At 56.1% G+C, this 14,574-nt stretch overlaps 1 protein-coding gene across 13 annotated transcripts; it reads right to left on the minus strand.

The window, feature by feature from the left end:
* Window positions 1-544: 544 nt before the first annotated feature.
* Window positions 545-13,888, minus strand: CASC3 (CASC3 exon junction complex subunit). Of its 13 annotated transcripts, XR_009820822.1 has the most exons (15): window positions 13,594-13,888; window positions 12,482-12,509; window positions 11,885-11,922; window positions 9,570-9,728; window positions 9,330-9,481; window positions 8,110-8,286; window positions 6,836-7,530; window positions 5,067-5,131; window positions 4,710-4,824; window positions 4,018-4,116; window positions 3,162-3,376; window positions 1,858-1,980; window positions 1,685-1,700; window positions 1,296-1,565; window positions 545-1,005 (listed from the first exon to the last, which is right to left on the minus strand). XR_009820822.1 is itself a non-coding variant. In XM_062017674.1 (14 exons), exons 1-13 carry the CDS (start codon window positions 13,849-13,851, stop codon window positions 1,652-1,654), a joined length of 2,160 nt encoding a protein of 719 aa, XP_061873658.1. In that variant the 5' UTR covers window positions 13,852-13,887; the 3' UTR covers window positions 545-1,005; window positions 1,624-1,651. The 13 variants fall into 13 exon arrangements, 11 of the variants coding, with proteins under 11 accessions (XP_061873658.1, XP_061873660.1, XP_061873656.1 ...); XM_062017674.1 differs by lacking the exon at window positions 1,296-1,565 and having other exon boundaries at window positions 1,624-1,687; window positions 13,594-13,887; XM_062017676.1 differs by lacking the exon at window positions 1,296-1,565 and having other exon boundaries at window positions 1,624-1,700; window positions 13,594-13,887.
* Between the last annotated feature and the right edge of the window lie 686 nt (window positions 13,889-14,574).

Consider the following 14,574-nt stretch of genomic DNA (forward strand, 5'->3'; position numbering starts at 1 on the left):
CCCGGGCTGGATGCGTCGGGGCTGGTTACAACACCCCCTTTTCCACTTCCACAGCAGCAACACCCAAGTGCTGGGAGCAAATCTCTTCTCTGCCTGCCCTGTCTAGCTGGTTTGGCTGCTGGCAGGGCTGCTCTGGCAGCATCGAGGTGCCTGGACGCCCATAAACCCTCCCTCACTTCGGCTGGGGTGTGGGTGGAAACCTCCCTGTTCCTCACCACAAACCCATGGTGGGGGGAAGGGGGTCACCTCATGCACACACACAGGTTCCTACCCGATGTGAGTTCTCAGCTCAGACACAAACCACCAGCAACACCAGTTACCGACGGGGGCTCACTCAGAGAAAGAAACAGGAGGAGCTTCTAAACGAAGTGGTGCCTGCAGAGCCAGCATGTTCCTGTCTCTCAGCTGCCCTCTCCGTGCTGCAGCAAGGGCAGAAATAAACTTGCTAATTTGAAAAGAGAATTGAAACAAAGGACTAACATCAGCTGTCTCCACGGGGAGGGGCAGGGGATGTTACCTTCCAATTAGTCAAACAAATTCGAGATACCCAAAAGAAACAACTCAGCTTTACTGAAGGAGCTGGTTCATTCCTTACATATAAACAGAGAACACAATCAAGCCAGTCAAGTTTAACATCCTAAAGGGAAGAGGGGGAAGGGGAGACATTTAGTAAAATAGAGAAGTGGTGAGAACTGGTAGCCAAGAACTGGCTCTGGGGGGGGGTCGATTTTGGGGTGACCCCTGCACCTCGGTGAGGTGGAGGAAAGGAGCGCAGGTCAGCAGCGGTGAGATGGTTGTTGAGAGGGCACCAGTAAAACCAGCAAGGGAAGGTGCCTGGTCCTGAGCAGAAGATGGTGCAGGTGAGTTCATCCCACTGCTTCACCTAGGAGCAGGGAAGGAGCCTTTCCCCAGAAGGAGCCTCCTCTGGGCCGAGGGGTTGAGTCCAGCGTTGGGATTCCCACGGCTGAGCCCCTACGTGTTGCTCCTCTCCTTTGACTTTTCATCCTGGGGAGGGGGAGAAGGGCAAGAGGAAAGGAGAAGCAGAGTCTGATGCTGCCCTGTCACAAAGGCTGTGTGGGGGGAGGGGGGGGGGGGTGCTGCCAGCAAAACCCCTTCCATGCCTGAGTGCCAAACCCACCACCCACCGCTCCGGGGAACAGGCAGCTCCCTTCAGCCAAGCTCTCCTCATGGTTAAACAAAAGGGCACCTCAAACTGGGTGATCTGACGGTGGGATTTACAAACACCACGTTTCCCAGCCCTCTAACTCTGCATGAGGAAGACGACCAGCACAGACCTGCCCGGGTGTGGGCTTGCTGCGGCACAGGCTGGCTCAGCAAGGTGTTGGAAAGGAAACCAAAGACACACGTGTCCCTCTGGCAGGCAGAGCTCACAGCACTGGCGAGAGGAAATCACTGCCCGAGCAGAGAAAGGGCTCTCCTTCCTGGAAACCCTTGAAGTCTGCTGCTTGAATTAGCTACTAAGGTCTTGACGTTTATTCTTCCAGGGAAGCCACTGCCTCTTAGCTTAGCACTGGGTTTTCTTCTCTCTCCCTGATCTATTCTTTCTACCCTCAGCAAATGAAAAGAAACAGAAACAAAAGCAAGAGTCAACTTTGGACTTACTTTTTACGTGGGTTTAATTTTAAAGTACTTAGAAACTCAAATTAACTGGAGCCCTGCTTACCACCTGCAACGAGAAGCTGAGGTTTGGGTCATGTCAGAGATCAGACAGTTTCAAGATTTCCTTGGCACAATGTCATTTGGGGTTGGTGGGGTTTTTTTTTGGATGGGAGACTGCAGCACCCTGCACACCCCAAGCACACAGCATCACACGGACTCACGTCGAGGGGACGGTACCTCAGGAGGGGGTGGTTTGATGGTCACAGGCTGGGATGTCCTTCGAGGTGGTGAAGGCTTGGGCTGCACTTGCTGCTGGACAGTGTTGTAGTACGTGACCCCTCCGTACACCTGGGACTGGGCCTGTGCTCCCCAGAGAGAGCAGAAGGGTCAGTGCTCTTTGCATCTGGGGGGAGTGAGAGAGCTGCACCTTCTGTCAGAGCACCCTGTGCCCCAGACAGCCTTTACAGCATTGCCCTGGGCTGTGAAAAGATGCCCCCAGCCAGCACTGAAAAGGGCTGGGGGATGATTTGTGCCATGTTCCCCAAAGATACAGCCAACAGCAGCACTCACAGCTCCCAGGAGCTTCCCCTACCCCTTGCCAGGGTCTTGGCAGTGTGGGCAGGTACAGCCTGAAATTTGCAGCAGATGGGTTTCCCCTTCCCCCCACTGAGCTTCCCAACTGCCAGATCACGCCTGTGCTTTGCAACAGCAGCAGAGGCCTTTTTTTTTCTGCACGGACAAGGCAGTTAACAGCTCCTCTTCACACCAAGATCCCTTCCAGCTTGCCCGGGGGCTTGAGATTTGCCCCCAAACCAGGTCGATTCCCCCGATGGGGCAGGGGGGAGCAGGGAAGGTGAGAAAGGTTATAGGGTGCAGGGAGTGTGCACATCTCTCACTCGCCACTGAGTGTCAGCCGTGTGCTGCTGCACAGCGGCCACCGAAGTCGCGGGTCCCACCACAGCACCGGCAGAGAGCTGCCTCCTCCCAGCGAGGGGGAGAGAGAGATCTGCCTCCTCAGAGGGGGAGGGAGAGGCAGAGAGCTGCCTCCTCGGAGGCAGGGAGGGAAGGACATCTGCCTCCTTGCTGCCCAGCAGCTCCTGCAGACCCGAGGCCAGAGGTGGAGCAGGGAAAGCCGTCCCCATGCCGGGGGATCTCCCGTCTGGTTCCAACAGTTTCCAGCCTCCTGCCTCCATCTCAAGCACAAAGGACTTCCAAAGCAATTTTCAAGGTGTCCTTGGCTTAGGATGGACCTGGAAGGGATGTAACAGCTCAAAGGCTCCCAGTGGGCTTCTTCCCCGTTCCACAGGGAAAGGCCTCGAGATCCACCAACACACCTCACCCCTTAGGCCCCAAAATCCAGGGTAGCTACACAGCTGCCACAGCAGTAGCTTCTTCCTGTTACCCTCCCCAAACAGAGAGAGGGATGACAGCAAACGACCTCCCACCACAGAGCAGCCCAGCAGCTCCACATCCTCTGCCAGGAAGCCTCAGAGAATATTCCCCACGTGTCACAGGATCCCACCTGCTCCCAGTGAGCTTACCTGCGTGTTGGAATAGAGATGAGGAGGAGGTGGAGGGGGGAGTGCTCCTGGGGCGTAGGGGTAGCTAGGGTTCCCAAAATTCATGACTGCAGGAGGGGAGAAGTAAGTTGGTGCAATCAGCTGCTGTGGTGGGGGCTGGCCAGGGGGCATGGAGACTGGTGGAGGGTAGAGGCCAGGGTTTGCCATAGGGGCTGCTGTCTGGTGGGGATGTAAACCTAAGAAGGAACAAAAACAATCAGCTGATGTGATGTCACATGTGCCCTGTCAGAGTAGGAAGAAGAGGCACTTTGCTCAAAGGTCTTTCCTGCAGCTACGAGAGCTCAGCTCCTGCATCAGGGAGGGGAAACAGGGAAGTGGTGCACAGCACAGCCCTCTCCCTGCTCCCAGTGACCCCATTTATGGCCCCATCAGTAACATCAGGAAACAGTTTTTGTGGGCGAGAGAGAGAACCTTCCAGTTCAACAGCTCTCAGTTCTGCTTTCCTTCTCTGATCTACAAACAGCAGGGACTGAAGAATCAGCCCAGTGTGACAGCTGGCAGAGCCCAGCACCTCACTGAAGAGGAAGAGACCGAGTCAGAAGGGTCTGCACAGAACCTGCAGACGCAGTCTAACACTCACATCACCTCACTCCTGCACTGGCTGCAAGGGCTAGAAATGTCTCTTTCTCTTTCCTAACATTGACTTGGCCCCACTGCATGAGAGAAGGTCAGTTCCATGTTGGAGAAATAGGGAAAATGGATCCCTCTCAGTGAGAAAAGCTGTGGGAAAGCAGAGTTTATCTGCTGAGCCTCCCCAGGGCACAAGCACATGGTGGGTGCCCACTGGCCATGCCCTGCTGGGGAGCCGGTTCCTCACCTGGATGAGGGAGATGCATTTCTGGCTGCACGATCATTCCTTGGGGTGGCAGCGGGGCTGGGTTCTCGCCGTGGGTGTAGATTGGTCCCTGGAATTGTACTGCAACAACACAGCAGGTCAGGAGAAGCACCAGGGAATTTTATTGCTGCAGCAAAGCGCCAGGCACACCCCAGCCAGCTCTGGCTGCGAGACTCCAAGGCGCTGCTGCGAGCGACGCTCCCACCAGCACACATGCAGCCTGCCAGGCTCACAGATGCTACGTGCTCTCCACAGAAAAGCCTCCTACTCCCTTCACAAAGCAGAAAGATGCTCAGGGACTTTTCTCCTCCAACACTTTTCAATGCTGGAGGAAATTTCCTAACCTCTCCTCAGGTTTGTTCTGAAATTCTCCCCACTCTTCAATGTCCTGTTTAGTTTAAAGCCTCGTTCTCCTGACAAAAGCCAGAGAGCTCTGGCACAGGGAAGGGAGGTGGTAAGGCTGGTTGCATGTCAGTGAATTTAAACACCAGCCAAGGAGGCTCAGAGAAGCCTTTTAGCTGCTGTGAGACAACACAGCGACGCTATGCACAAAGAACGGCGAAGCCCCCATGATCTTCCCAATCCTCCCAGGAGTGGAGGAACTCCTGCTCCAGCTGCTCAGGTCTGACTGAACACACACAGGGAGCTTCAGGGACAAGAGGAGAAACACTCACTTGGGTCATAGTAGTGCCCTTCCATGATGCTGATGTGCATGGGGGGAGCAGGCTCCGGCACCGGAGGTCTCTGCCGCTGCGACGAGTAGCGTTTCACACGGCCCCCCTGCACTGCCTGGGAAGAGTCCAAAGGCACAACAGAGTGAGGGTCAGGAGCCCTAAATCAGCAGCACTGATCTTCTCCCCACCCTCCTCCAGCCCCTGCAAACCTTTTATGTGTCCCCCAGTAAAAACAACAGGCAGCCACAAAAGGGAAAGGCTGAGGTGTCACAGGCAGCCCTCTAATTACAACCCCCAAACCAAATGAAGAGCTGGGCTTCCAAAGGCAAGAGTCACGCTCCACGCAACATGTTTTACCATTTCCTCCATCCTGTTAAACTGAGGTGGTGGCCCAGTTCCCACGTGCATATGGTTAGGAATACCTGAGGGGAAAAAAGAAAACAACAAACCAGTTATTATGGGTTTTCCCTTTGTTCCCAGTAAAAAGCCACCTCACCCATCACGGGCTCGGCGGCCCCGGGATGTCGCTGTCCCATAAACAGGCCCAGCTCTTGCTTTCATGACAAGGAAGCTTCTAACAACCAGCTCTCTGAGGCCTTTAGTTTCAACGTCTCAGTACAAATGACAAGCTGCTCAACACCTTTTAAATCTTGCTCAAAAAAAAACCCACCCAAACCACCCAGGAAATCAAACCCTCAGCTTGAAATTCAGGTCCTGATCTAAGCTTTGCTCTTGCAGAGACAAGGAGCTCTTCAGAAGGGAAAGAAGGAGCCATGTGAGTCTGTCTGAGCTGCAGTTCAAACCCTCTGCAGGGCACAACTGCTTGTACCGTGGGCTCCTTTGAATGCAGACAACAAAGTCACGGAGCACCTTCAAAACCACGGTGCCAAACTGGTCATGGGCAATGCCAGGGGAGCTAAGGTGAGTAAAAACAAGCACTGGAAGTACTCACAGATCACCCATATTGCAAATCCATGCACAGGCATCGTGCTGTACAGGCAGGATGACTTGATGGCTGACCAAAAGCCTCCCAGAATTAACTCCCACCTTCCCCGCTAGCAAGAAACAAAGGGATAGCAGAACAACATGTCCTTCTTAGAGGAAGAAAGTGGGTCTCTCACCTGCAGCCTGGAGCTGTCTCATGGTCAGTTTCTTAAGATGCTTTATTTTTAAGCATCAGAAACCAGGAGAAAGGCACACAACCTCAGCTGCAAAGCACAGCACTTCTGCACTCTCATTCCATGGGCATGTCTAACGTCTGTGACCACAGCCAAGGCCAAGGGTCTGTCCACACAAACACTTCACCAGACACATCAGTACAAGATGACTTGTGGTTTCATGACCTAAACCTCAGAAGATGCTTATGAAAGCAGCAAGCTGCTTTCTTCTCCTTGCTCCAGTTTTATTTCCCTTGGGAAGGACTCCAACATTCCCCAGAAAATACTCTAATTCTGCCAAGAGATAATTATACCCCCAATGACCTCCTGCACAGATGCTCAACTAGAGCTCAGTCCTCAGCTCACACAAGGGTACTTCTGCCATACACACCCCTCCTCAGCTGGCCTGCCTGCTGCTGCAAACACAGTGGCTTCCTCACACCAGGCACCAAGCAACTAGCCAGTCCCCGTCAGGTTCCAGCTAGCAGCCACCGAACCTCGACATTGGGCAAAAAGCTGCTAACAAGAGGAAAGTTCCCCCCTGCTCTCAGCAGGACACGACAGGAGCCTGATTACTCACTCCCTTGACCTGTAAAGCCAGCACCAGGCTCTGTCTGTCCTGGACTCTTGACTCCTACTGTGGCAGCCAGTCTCACCGTGACTCACACGGCGCAAAGTCCCCGTGGCCTGAGCCACACGTGGGCTTGCAGCTTCACAGAAGCCTCCCTGTGCTCAACACAACACAGGGCAAAGATCAACTCTTAGGCCCTTCCCAGTCCTAACTCAAACGTTTTATTTCCCCTTTTTCTTGTCCGCTTTCGTCCCTCTACCCACCTCCACTGCACTTCACCAGCAGCACGAACTGCCATCGTGTACCTACTCTGAGACTGGACAAAGGCAGAGACAATCCAGCTCTCACTGCAAGAATGCAGAACTGCAGTGGGAAACCAAGAGTGGGCACCCACTTACCCCTCAGCTCCCGGGGCTGTATGAACTGCGACTGCCCCGCTGCCCAGCTCTGCTCTGTCAGGTTCACTTGGGCCATCTCCTGCTCCAGTCCATCCAAGCTGGGTTCTACTGGCGACTCCCAGCTGGAGTTCTTGGCTGGTGGGGGGGATGTCTCGGCTTGCAAAGGTTTTGGAGGTGCAGGATTCAGCCCTTCCGAAGAAGCTGTTTCATCTGGCAGCTTCCCAGCATCCCCAGCTTTCATTCTGGTCCTTCTTGCCCGGGAATAAGACTTCTTTTCAACAGGCCTGTCTGGCGGTGGCTGCGCAGCATCAGCAGCTGTGGGTTGGGTTTCTAAACCCATGTCTTCCTTCCCGGGGCTGCTGTGGACACGTGCCGCATCCACCTCGGGTGACTTGTCCCTCGGTGGGCTCTGCTCGCCTCGCTTGGCTCGGTAGCCACTCTCCTGTTTCACTGGCTCACCGTTTCGAGAGAGATGCTGGGCACTTGCTTCTGATGCTCGGTAGCCTGGGCGGGTCTCTTTGTAGCCCCCCATCCGTGGGTATATCCTCGGGGGGGGCATCCTGCCCGTGCCTGCAGAGCTCCTGTTGCTGAAGGTTCGTGGGGGAGCCAGAGTGCTGTCAGCACCCTGGTGCCGTGGGGGTTTGCTTGGTCTCTCGTTGGACCAGTTTGGGTCTCGCTGAGGAGGACTCCCAAACCTGATGGAGAAAGAGAGTACAGAGGACTGGAAAGAAAACCCTGGGTGAGGGGAGCTGCTGTGCCAGGGAATCCCTGGGCCAGAACTCCCAGGACCAACAACATATAATCACAGAATCAATTTGGTTGGAAAAGCCTCTGAAGCTGCTGCAGTCCCAGCCCTGCCCTCACCCTGCCCAGCCCACCACTAACCCACAGACCTCAGCACCTCAGCTCCACAGCTTTGGGATCCCTCCAGGGCTGGGCACTCCCCCAGCTCCCTGGGCAGCCTGGCACAGGGGCTGATACCCCTCTCAGGGAAACAGTTCTGCCTCAACTCCAATCTCAACCTCCCCTGGGGCAACTTGAGGCCATTCCTTCTTGTTCTCATTCATTACTGGGGAGAAGAGACTGGCCCCTGGCTCTTGCCACAGCTTCCTGTCAGGGAGTTGTAGAGTGCTCCTGTCTCCCCTCAGCCTCCTCTTCTCCAGGCTGAATGGGGCTTTGTGACTTCAAACCTGGCATTAGAAGCACCTGGCACAAGGGCAGAGCTCTCCCTCTCTCCAGGATGAGCCAGGCTGCAGTCTGACTCTGTTGCTCACCTTGGCTTGCGCATCCTCCTGGGCTTGATGTCATCGGGATTGTGAGCTGACCTGATGTCATAGCCATAAAGGGCAATCAGCTCCTGCCTGGTCTTGGGGGCCTGCTCGTCCTCCCGGAACTTGTCATGCTCCCAGCGGCCCTCGTCCTTCCACAGCTTCCGCTGGCGGCCCTTGGGCCTGCAACGGTCACACAGGAAAGGCTGACAAGTTACTGCAAAGCCAGGGAGATGTGGCAGCCCCACACACACAGAGACTGGGCATTCCCAGGGCAGAGTGTGCACAGGGGATGGTGTCTCCACTTTCTCCTACTCCTCTGCCCAGCAGCTGCTGCCCCACACACGGCTATTTCTGAAAAGCAACATGAATCACAGAAGCACAGTTCGATGGGGGTGGGAAGGGCCCTCCAGAGCTCATGCAGCCCAACCCCCTGCTAAAGCAGGTTCCCTTCGATCAGGGGACACAGGGACGTGTCCAGGTGGGTTTGGAAACCTTCTGAGAAGGAGCCTCCACACCCTCCCTGTGCAGCCTGGGCCAGGGCTCCCTCACCTCAGCACCAAAGGAGTTTTCCCTGTGTTCAAGTGGAACTTAAACCAGCTTGTGCCTGTTACTCCTTGTCCTGTCACTGGACACTACAGAACAAAGTGTCATCCCATCCTCCTGACATCCACCCTTTAAGTACCGGTTAAGTGTCAATATGGGCCCCCCTCAGTCTCCTCCAGACTAAACAGTCCCAGGTCCCGCAGCCTTTCCTCAGCAGGAAGATGCTCCAGTCCCCTGATCATCTTGGTGTCCCTGCACTGGCCTCTCCAGCACTTCCCTGTCCATCTTGAGCTGAGGAGCACAGAACTGGACACAGGACTCCAGATGAGGCCTCACCAGGGCAGAGCAGAGGGGGAGCAGAACCTCCCTTGACCTGCTGCCCACACTCTTCTTGATACACCCCAGCATGCCACTGGCCTTCCGGGCCACGAGGGCACAGAGAGTCACTGCTCATTGGCAAGAGGTTTCCCTTGTGGGCGTTTATTTTCTGCACCCTCCTCAGTCTCTCCTTCAAAACCAAAAACTAAAACACCTTTGGAGGACACTGCAAGCAAGACAACCAAAGCACAGACCTTCCCAGAGCTACACACAGAAGCAAGGAGCTTTGCTCGCAAACGCCAGCCTGGGGGTTGGGCTCAGGCTCCCTGAGGGAAGCAGAGCCAGGGGGGAAGCCCACGTACCTGACCTCCTCCTCCTGCGTCTGCCCTCGGAGGTCGTGCTCGAAGAACAGCCCTTTGCGTGGGATGTAGGCCGGGTTCTTCCGGTCTTCGTCGTCATCCAGGTGCTTGGGAACTTTCTTCCCAACTTTATTCTCGACAGGTTCAGTGCTCTCCTGTCAAAATCAGGCAGCTCTCACCACTGCAGCAGTCCCTTGGTGAGAGGCTGCTCTGCAGCCCAGAGGACCCATGTGTGACACCTACCTGCCCGTCCCCGCTTTGCCTCTCCCCGGTCACAGCACCTTTGGAGTCAGGTTTCTCATCCCCTTTCTCTGCTTTTGCTGCTGACTCACAGGAATCATTACTGTCCTGCTTCAGTTCCACTTTGGCACTTTCCTCCTCGCTGTAATCCTCTTCTTCTGCCTGAAAGAGCCCCAGTGACTCAAATGTGAACCTTTAGCAACAGCTGCCCCACGAATTTCCCCACAGGAGTCCCCAGATCATAGAACTGCCTGGTTAGAGAAGAGCCTTAAGCTGCTGCAGTCCCAGCCCGGCCCTCACACTGCCCACCCCACCACTAACCCACAGCCCTCAGCACCACAGCTTTGGGATCCCTCCAGGGCTGGGCACTCCCCCACCTCCCTGGGCAGCCTGGCACAGGGGCTGACACCCCTCTCAGGGAAACAGTTCTGCCTCAGCTCCAATCTCAACCTCCCCTGGGGCAACTGGAGCCCGTTTCCTCTTGTCCCATCACATTACCTGGGAGCAGAGACCAACCCCCACCTCCCCACAGGCTCCTGTCAGGGAGTGTCAGAGAGTGCTCCTGTCTCCCCTCAGGCTCCTCTTCTCCGGGCTCAACACCCCCATTCCCTCAGCCCCTTCCCATCAGACTTGTGCTCCAGCCCCTTCCCCAGCTCTGCTGCCTGACTCTGGCCACGCTCCCTCTGGGACTGAGGAGCCCAAAACTGAACACAGTATTTAAGGTGTGAACCCAGAGCTAGATCCCTTTCCCAGCTGTTAAAGAGATCTGACTCTCCTAAAGCAGAGAATTAGTACACAAGGTTCTACTAACCCCCGGACTTCTACAGGAAAAGCACAGACTAAACCCAACAGCTCAGTGCCATCAGATCCAACACCCAGGCTGCCAGGGCAGCAGCAGGAGGGGCTCCTGCACACAGCCACAGGCCCTCAGGAGAGCAGTGAACACAGGCCCTCGGACCAGCCCTTCCCTCCCACGCTGAGGGCCAGGATCCAGACAGCCTTTCCAAATTCCCAGGAGTTACTCAGCTGACTCACCCAGAGCACTGTGCTCACAGGAGCTTGACCTGGTTTCACCCTCCAGGAGCCTGCAAGCCTTGCTTAGGCTGAGACCCACACTAAAAATAGCTCCCAGTGATTAACAAAAGTCTGCTCCCTTTTTCTCTTTCAACACAGCCTATTTGCACATCAACTGCTCCTTCTGTTTATGTTGGGGAAACCCAGCTGTGCCATTATTTTTAGGCACTCGCCCTGGCTTGTCAGTGATGCAATAACCCCCCTCCTCACTGCTTCTGCACACACTCTGGGAGACCTGGAGCACCTTTTCAGGCTTGAAGAGAGCACTGGGAGCTGCCTGTACCCCTGACAGCCCATCAGCCTCCTTCCTTCTTAATGGCAGAGATGAGTTTACAAATTAACAGCCCCCACAAGCTTTGGTTCCATCTGCTTTGTTGGTTTGTATTTTCTCTAACTGCTGTCCCCTCAAGATCCCCAAAGCAGCTGTCCAAGAGAAGGGGTTTCAGAGAATCCCAGAGTGGTGGGGGTTAGAAGGGACCTTTAGAGCTCATCCAGCCCAACCCCCTGCTAAAGCAGGTTCCCCTCCATCAGGGGGCACAGGAACGTGTCCAGGTGGGTTTGGAAACCTCCAGAGAAGGAGCCTCCAACACCCTCCGTGGGCAGCCTGGCCCAGGGCTCCCTCATCTCAGCAGTGAAAGAGCTCTTCCTTACATTTAAATGGAACTTTTTGTTCCACTGACTAGAAAAGCAACTAGTCAAACTAGGGTTTGACTAGAAAACATTTGTTGTAATCACTAGAAAACAGAACTTCCCTGGAATAGTTGAAACTTAATAAGAGTTCTGACCTAGAAATCCAAGGGAAATCTACAGCCCCAGGGGGTCTCTGCACACAATGAGGGGGGTTTTCTCAGCAGACAGCCAGAGTGGAGCTGCCAGCACTCATGGGGAGCACTGGGGGGACCAGCATGCTGCTGCTGTTGGATTCCTCCAACCAAACACTTATGGTTTTTAATTTCAACTCATTAAAAGGCAGCCAACATCCTTCACTTCCTTCCACACCCTTCTTAGCCGTGGTAAATCCTGCTCCCAGTATCTGAGTGTTTTCCCCCCATCCCCTACATCCACCTCACCCCCAGCAGCACAGGCAGATTCTCCTGTGCTTGTACAGCACCACACGAGAGTGTATTTATAGACCAAGGCACTGAAGTGACCCGTGGAAGAGAGTGAAGGTCACAAACTGGGTTTTTGTGTTAAAAGGACGAGATGCAGCACCCTTTGAACTGCAGGACAGAGACTCCTCTTACCTCCGAGTCTTCCGCGCTTTCGTAATCCGAGAGCACAGCTGTGGGGGACAGAAAGAAGGGGTTTGGTGTCAGGAACAGAGGCAGCTTCTCTCTGAGTGAAGGCTCAGGGAACAGCTCCAAGGGGATGCCAGACCACTGATACCATCACCAGCCCACGCCACAAGAAGCCACACTTGCCTCCTATTGTGAGTTAACATTTAGGATGACAACAACTGTGGGACCATAAGAAAAGGCATTTTTTCTGGTTATTGACTTTTTGCATGCAGCCTGGGCACTTGCAATGCCAGAGAGTCATAAAAACACAGACTCACAGAATTATTTTGGCTGGAAAAGCCCTTGAAGCTGCTGCAGTCCCAGCCTTGCCCTCACCCTGCCCAGCCCAGCACTGACCCACGGCCCTCAGCACCTCAGCTCCACGGCTTTGGGATCCCTCCAGGGCTGGGCACTCCCCCAGCTCCCTGGGCAGCCTGGCACAGGGGCTGACACCCCTCTCAGGGAAAAAGCTTTTCCTCATCCCCTATCTAAACCTCCCCTGGGACAACCTGAGCGCTTTCCTCCTGTCTTATCATTCATCCCTGGAGAGAAGTCATTACTTACCATCTCCTTCAATGCCATCCTCGCTTTCCTGTGGAGAGAGGGAGAAAAAGGTGGTTTAGCAGAGAGGAAGGTCAGTAGCTGTATCTCTGCAGCACCTTAAATCCCAGACACAACTATGACAAGGTTTGGCCATGGTCCCATCACATCCACCCTCAGAAGTTCAGCTTCAATGACCATGAAAGAAGAAACGAATTCAGGGCTCGTAGTACCATTCTCTAAGATCCTTCTAGAGTGAGCTCAAGGGGAAAAGCACAAATAGTGTTAACTGCTGGAGTCTTCAGAGAGAAAAGGGAATGTGGATGGACAAGTCAAGCTCCCCTCCCTCGATAATGGAGGACCAGAGGGCTAATTCAGGGAAGGACAAAAGGACTACTTAAACCAGGAGGCCGGGAATAACCAACAGGCCTCAAGCAGGACCAAGCTCAGGCAAACATCTGGTGGAGACATCAGTGACAGAGGTACAACCCTGTGCTCCAGACAAGACAAAGGATGAAGCAGAAGAGCCCAGACCAGAGAGAGGTTCTCGTAAAAGGTCACACCGATTAAGCTGTGCAATAAAAACCACCTCAGATCAAAAATCAACTCAGCCAACAAGCGAACAAGACAAGCCCAAACGCCAAAACAGCCGAGCAGAAACGTGCTGTGGTTCGGGAGGAATCTGAAAGAACCAGGAGACGACCCAAGAGCAAACCGCCAGAGTAGAACGACCCTGAGGAGGTGGGGGAGAGCAGCACCACAAACTCCCCCTAAAAACGGCTTTGATGCCTTTGCTCAAAGTCTGGTCAGGGCCGACAAAGAGCAGATGAGGCTTAGCCGAGCTGCAAACCCCTCCCGGCTGCAGTGACCCCAGGGCGACAGGACAGGGCCCTGGCCAAGGGGACGAGACCCCGCAGCGGAAAGCCGGGCCCAGGGCACAGGAGGAAGCCCCTACCCGGTGCGGAGGCGGGGCTGCAGGGCCCAGCTCTGCCCCTGCGGCGCGGCCCCAGCCCCGCTCCGCCGCGGGCACGAGGCGGCCCCGGCCCCGCTGCCTCCATCCCGCAGCCCGGTACGCCCTCAGCTCTCCAGGCGCCACCCAGCTCCCCACAGCCCACCCCCGAGCCCCCGGCACTCACACACTCGGACTCGGGCGCGCTCTTGGCCGCTCCCCCCGCAGCGCTCTCGGCCCCGCGGCCCCGCGGCCCAGCGCTGAGGGCCGCGGCGGCGCCTCGCGGCGGTCGCTGTGACGGTCGAGGAGAACCGGATCCCGAAGCGGAGCCGGACGCCGACCGGGAGCGGGCGGCGCTGGCGGCCGAGTCGGCGCTGTCGGAAGCGGCCGAGTCCGAGTCGTCCTCGCTGTCCTGCGACGCGCGCTGCCGCCGCCGGTCCGCCATCTTGGGCAGCCGCAGGCCCGTGCGGCGGCGCGGGGCACCGCGGGAACCGACTACAACTCCCGGCGGTCCCCGCGGCACCTTCCCGGCAGCCCTTGCGCGGGGGGCGGGCGGTGAACGGCCGCTCCTCGGCGCGTCTCTCCCCGCTGGCCGGCAGGGGGCGGGCGCGCGCCGGGCAGCGCGCTGACGTCACGGCGCCGATCGCGTCAGGGGCGGCGGAAATGGCGTCTCCCGCGGGGGGGGGGGGGGGTGGAAGGAGGGGAAGCAGAGAGAGGCACGGACCGACCCTTTTCCTCGTTTATTGTAAAAAAAAAAACCCAGAAATAAAATGGAACAAAATAAAAAAATAAAGAGAGCGAGCTGGCGCTTCCGCGGGCGTTTCCGCGCCTCCCTCTCCCTCCTCCCCCCCCCCGCAACGGCTCCGTAACTCTGTGTTTGAGCAGATTGGTTCAGCCCACGTCGCCCCCCCCCCCCCCCCCCAGAGGCTCCGTAACTTCGCGTTTTAACAGATTTCCTTTAAAATCCGTCCCGCTCGCGCCCCCCGGTGCAGAGGGGGGAAGGGGAGGCAAGGAGGGAGGGAATGAACCTGGGGGTGTGGCAGCCGCGGTCGGGGACGGAGGGAAATGGGGTAAGAACGCTGCAAAGCAGCGTGCGGAGGGCCGTGTTTCCTGTGTAACCGCCGCAGGGACAGGCTGGAGGGAGCAAGGGCGGCGTGTGGGGAAAAAC

Source organism: Colius striatus, chromosome Z (genome assembly GCF_028858725.1).
Source record: "Colius striatus isolate bColStr4 chromosome Z, bColStr4.1.hap1, whole genome shotgun sequence".
Classification (NCBI taxonomy): domain Eukaryota; kingdom Metazoa; phylum Chordata; class Aves; order Coliiformes; family Coliidae; genus Colius; species Colius striatus.

What these genes read in the sequence shown, in the direction of transcription:
- CASC3 (XM_062017670.1), bottom strand. Translation starts at nt 13,851, where the DNA reads ATGGCGGACCGGCGGCGGCAGCGCGCGTCGCAGGACAGCGAGGACGAC. An exon ending in AAAGCGCGGAAGACTCGGAG is followed by an intron (nt 9,729 to 11,884) that starts GTAAGAGGAGTC and finishes GGGCTCTTTCAG; the next exon opens with GCAGAAGAAGAGGATTACAG. An exon ending in TTAACAGGATGGAGGAAATG is followed by an intron (nt 4,825 to 5,066) that starts GTAAAACATGTT and finishes GACTCTTCCCAG; the next exon opens with GCAGTGCAGGGGGGCCGTGT.